At 51.6% G+C, this 5376-nt stretch overlaps 1 protein-coding gene across 1 annotated transcript; it reads left to right on the top strand.

The window, feature by feature from the left end:
* On the top strand, window positions 1–3706 carry LOC120383525 (zinc finger protein 501-like). The gene is made up of 4 exons (XM_039501692.1): window positions 1–206; window positions 753–879; window positions 1448–1564; window positions 1933–3706. Exons 1-4 carry the CDS (start codon window positions 183–185, stop codon window positions 3051–3053), a joined length of 1389 nt encoding a protein of 462 aa, XP_039357626.1. The 5' UTR covers window positions 1–182; the 3' UTR covers window positions 3054–3706.
* Window positions 3707–5376: the final 1670 nt, after the last annotated feature.

The following is a 5376-nucleotide window of genomic DNA, read 5'->3' as shown; positions in this document are numbered from 1 at the left end:
CCCAGCATGGCAGAGTCCAGAGTGTCTGTCTGCAGGGAGAGAGCCTGGGGGGAATCGGGGTGTGAAATGGACTCAAGCCCTTTCTGAAACCTCCCCCATCGCCCCTCTCGCCCCGACAGGCTGAGGAATCACGTCCACGTTTCGCTCCAGATCCTCCGTCTTCCAAGGGACAGGGAAGGGAAATGGCTGTGATGGAGCCAGCTCAGGTAGGGGATTTTCAGGGAGCTGCAGGGAGTTTGTTGTGGAGTGATGGGAGGAAGCACCCAGGGGGAGGCAGGGACGGGACAGGGTGTGATAAATCTGCTGGGACATGTTCAGTTTGGAGCCTGATTTTCTGAACAGAACCATTTGCAGATGCTGGAAACATCCCCCCATTTCTGAACCAGGAAACACGTCTCCTGGCAGGGCTGGGGAAACTGACCAGACTCCCAGTGCTGGACCCTGAACCCACTGGCCAGAGGCTGCTGTGAAATACGAGGGAAGCTGTTGGGATTCCTGTCCCTGTCCCGGACTCAGAGCTCTGCTTCCCGCATCAGCCTTTGGTTGGCAGGCGTGTGGTAAATGAGAAGACCCTGCCCTGCTCCGTGTGCTGGGGGGACAAAGAGCTCTCACCTTCTCCCACCCCCTGAAGCCTCCTGGCTGCTCTGAGCAGGGTAGGGGTGGGATTCTGCTTTTCTGGGCCGCCTCTGCCATGAATAGTGGGATTGTGGCTGGGGCAGCAGGTGCTGAGTGGGGGACTCTTGTTGTTCCAGATGCCGCTGACCTTCGAGGATGTGGCTGTGTATTTCACCCAGGGGCAGGGGGCTCTGCTGGACCCCGCTCAGAGAGCCCTCTACAGGGACGTCATGCAGGAGAACTATGAGACAGTGACCTCGCTGGGTAAGCGATACCCGTCCCCTTGATTATTAGAAGCTGTGGGATCTGCATATCTGACTCTAGTCAGATTTTTCCCTGGTGAGTTAGTTTGGAGTGGGAGGGTCGCATAATCCACAGCTCCAGTGTGAGAGACCCTTTATCTCCACACCCCATTCTAGCGAACAGGGGATACAGAAACCTAATGCACAGGCTAATTCATCCCCATCTCTCCAACTTTCAAGGGGCCAGGAGCAGGGTATTGCCCTGTCTGTATTATTTCTCCTTCACACACCATTCACCTTCCTTCCTGGAACTAGCTCCACCCATGGGGAGGGCTCTCCATTCTGCAGGCTTGGAAATAGGCAGGTGTTTAACACCCGAGCTGAGCTGTGGGTCCACAGAGAGCATCTACCCTGAGACCTCCTAGTGAGGGAGTGACAACAAATCTGCGACCTCAGATGTCTGCTGCTCCCAAGGGGTCTGAGTTACCACAGTTCCATGTAGGGTCAGGTTAAACTGAGGGAATATTCCACGTAACAAATACTCTACCAAGACTCCATGAGCCCTGACCTTGCCTAATTTCACTGCTCAGCAGGATTCCCCGTTCCCAAACCTGATCTGATCGCCCTGCTGGAAAGAGGGGAAGAGCCGTGGGTCCCGGATCTACAAGCCACCGAGGAAAGGAAGAGCCCGAGAGGCACCCGCACAGGTGAGGAATGAGGGAAACAGATAAACATCTGGCAAGTGAAGGAAAAAGCTGGGAGTACCAAAAACTTTCTGTGACTAAGAGCCCTCAGTTCTGCCCCATCTCACCTAGGTCAGAGCTGCAGTCAGCAGGTGTTGTAGCATCAAAGCAAAGATCAGTCACGGCTTCCCACCCATCCTGTTAGCTGTCGGGAATTTCCTACCTCATTTTCCTTCCCTGGGAGTGTTGGGGTGGGATGTGGAGGCAGAATCCAATGTCTCCAGCTCCCCAACAGTCATTGTGTTGTGTTTTCCCTCTTTGCTATTCCCCTTTCTGTCCTTTCTCCCCGGCACAGGCAGTGACTCCTGTCTGGCTTCTCTCTCTCCCGGCAGGTGATAGGACAGTGAGTGAGAACAAGGAGGAGAATCAGCAGCAGGAAGGTCCTGAGCAAGTGGAACCGCAGGAGAGGTTTATGAGAAGAACAGAAGGGAATTTTTCCCAGCACTTGGAGCAGGGAAATGCCTGGGGAGATCAACACAGATCAGAGACGCAGCTGGGAAACCATCCCGGGAAGAAACTGAACAAATCAATTCAACGTGGCAGAGGATGGAAGGATCCCAAGGAAACCACAGTCCGGCAGACAAGTCACAATGAAGAGAAACCCTGCAAATGCCTTGACTGTGGGAAAAGATTCCGTTTCAGTGGAAACCTTCTTACACATCAGAAAACTGACACAGGAGAGAAGCCTTATAAATGCGTGGACTCTGGAAAAATCTTAATTCAGAAGTCACAATTTATTATACACCAGAGAGTGCACACAGGAGAGAGACCCTTTCAATGCTGTGAGTGTGGGAACAGTTTTAGTCAGAGTGCAACGCTTATTACACATCAGCGAACCCACACAGGAGAGAGACCTTATAAATGCCTTGAGTGTGGGAAAGGTTTTAGTCAGAGTGCAACACTTATTGCACATGAGAGAACCCACACTGGAGAGAGACCCTATGAATGCCATGAGTGTGGGAAAAGTTTTAGTCAGAGCTCAGCACTTCTAACTCATGAGAGGACCCACACAGGAGAGAGACCCTATAAATGCCATGAGTGTGGGAAAGGTTTTATCGCAAGTTCAGCCCTTACTAATCATAGGAGAATCCACACAGGAGAAAAACCCTATAAATGCCCTGAGTGTGGGACAAGTTTCAATTTGAAATCAACCCTTACTACACATCAGAAAACCCACACAGGAGAGAAACCGCATGAATGCTTGGACTGTGGGAAAACTTTCCGTTTCAAATCAAACCTTAAAGCACATGAGAAAACCCACACAGGAGAGAAACCTCATAAATGCTTGGACTGTGGGAAAACGTTCTGTCTGCGCTCATACCTTATTAAACATGGGAGAATCCACACGGGAGAGAGACCTTATAAATGCCTTGAGTGTGCGGAAAGCTTCAGTAGGAGCTCAGCGCTCACCAATCATCAGAGAATACACAGGGAGGAGAGAACCCAGAAATAGCTTGACAGGAAAAGGTTCAATTTACTTTACACATCTGTGACCCACACAACAGAGACACCTTGATGTGGGGGAAGGTTCATTTGGGATCAGGCATCCGCACAGGGAAGAAACCTCTGAGTTGTTCTCAATGTGGAAAATGCTCCAAGTGGAGCTAACACCATACTGGACATCAGAGACTCCTCCACGCAGGGGGGAAATTCTCTCAGGGCCCTGACTGGGGCTGGCCGTGGTGACAAACCCATTTCCTCGTTCCCACACACATCAGGGGCATTTGGCTCCCAAGGATCCAGCTGCGCATCGCTGGGGCGATGATCCAGCAGCAGCTGAGCATCAACTGGTCTGGGATCCTCTGGCTCTGCCTGGTCTCCACAAACCCCAGGCAGAGGAGAAGCCTTGATCAGTCCCTCCTCCCTGCTGCAGCCCTGGCTGCTGAGCTGATGAGCCACAGGTGGGGAAAGGGAGAGAGAGAAACTCCTCCAGCCGCTCCCTCTGCCTGGCTGAAGTTCCCCCCTCTCCCTTCCCCTCCCAGCCGGGATCCCCCTGCCATGGAGATGAGGAGAAAGACACTTGGGCCAGGCCCCACCTTCACTCTAGACCAGGGGTAGGCAACCTATGGCACATGTGCCGAAGGCGGCACGCGAGCTGATTTTCAGTGGCACTCACACTGCTCGGGTCCTGGCCACTGATCCGGGAGGCTCTGCATTTTAATTTAATTTAAAAAGAAGTTTCTTGAACATTTAAAAAACCTTATTTACTTTACATACAACAATAGTTCAGTTATATATTATAGACTTATAGAAAGACATCCTCTAAAAACGTTAAAATGTATGACTGGCACACAGACCCTTAAATTAAAGTGAATAAATGAAGACTCGGCACAGCACTTCTGAAAGGTTGCCGACCCCTGCTCTAGACCCCTGTCCCCACCCCCACATCTTCCACCAGCCCCTGGACTGGGCTCCCCCGCTGACCTGGAGCTGTTCCCTGCAGGGCAAGTGTCCCTGGGGGCTGGTAACTCCTCCTCTCTCCAAATCCCTCTGGGCTCTGGGGGATCAAAGGTTAAGGGACCAGGGCACTGGGTTCTGGGGGATCAAAGGTTAAGGGACCAGGGCAATGGGTTCTGGGGAGGACACTGGGGATTGAATGGCTGGGGCTGGAGTAGCTGGGAAGCAGGGGGAGCTGGGTGCTGGGCTATCGAGTGTTTGGGGCTCATGGGATAAGAGGTGAGGGAGAGCACAGGGGTAGAGAGGTGCTGCCTCATCACTCACCCCCTCTGCCCCTTCTCCCTGCCCCCGGTGCATTCAGACAGCACCATTAGCAGAGACTGATTCCCACAGGGCCTTTTGTTGGCAGTCTGGATTTCCCACCTCTGTTAAGGCAGCATCAGCCTCTGAGAGGGAAACAGCGTTACCTAGTGGATAGAGCACTGGCCTGGGACTCAAGAGATCTAAGATCTATTCCCAGCGCTGCCAGCAGCTTGCGAGATGACCTGAGACAAATCTGTGCCTTCCAGAGAGGGAATAAATGGGGAGTGATAATATCAGCCTCCGAGCGTCTGTCTAGGGCAGGAGAAGTGGTTGGGATTAGCTGGTGAGTCTCCTTTGTTCCTCCACCCCTTTTTCTAGTTTAGACTGACCCTGCGCAGTTTATTCCAATCCCCCATTAGCAAAGTGCTTGTTAGAGTCACTAAGTCCCCCCTTTGCAGTGAGATTGTCTCATTCTCAGACAGCCTCACATTGCTCCAGGTTCTGCTGAAAAGCATTTCATTTTTGTGCTGTTTCTCCCTTATCCGCCAGCATTCAATAGAGTCTAAAAAAGCTGGAGCAGGAATAGCAAAATAATGTGGTGTTTTAACTTCTGCGTTATTTGAGGGGACGGGGTGAGTCCAGGGGATTCCCTCCCACCCCCATCAAGCTCACATATCTTCTCTCACAGAGCAGCCTCTGCCCAAGCCGAGAAAGGTTTATCCTTTTCCCTTTCTACCCCTCCACCTTCACGTGTGTCATTTACCACAGTGTCCTTTGCCCACCATGCTTAGGAACCAGGCTTTGATTTCTTTGATCCTCAATCAGGCCCCTGAGGGCTGGAGAAGAAAATGTCCCATTCCTGAAGGGGGAATTCAAATGAACCCCAAAGCACAGTTTGAGCTTAAATCTGTAGTCCATAAGGTTACTTTTCTAGCTTGCTATATTGGCTAGAGTGCTTCCTTCACTGATTTGATTGATTCTGTTGTTATCTTCAGGGAGTTTGGTTTATACCGGATCTCAATATATATTACTCAGAATGGTTGGTTGTAATGCAGGGGAGCCTACAGGCCTGTATC

The sequence above is a fragment of the Mauremys reevesii genome, linkage group 15, assembly GCF_016161935.1.
Source record: "Mauremys reevesii isolate NIE-2019 linkage group 15, ASM1616193v1, whole genome shotgun sequence".
Classification (NCBI taxonomy): domain Eukaryota; kingdom Metazoa; phylum Chordata; order Testudines; family Geoemydidae; genus Mauremys; species Mauremys reevesii.
This window is presented reverse-complemented; position numbering and strand designations above follow the sequence as displayed.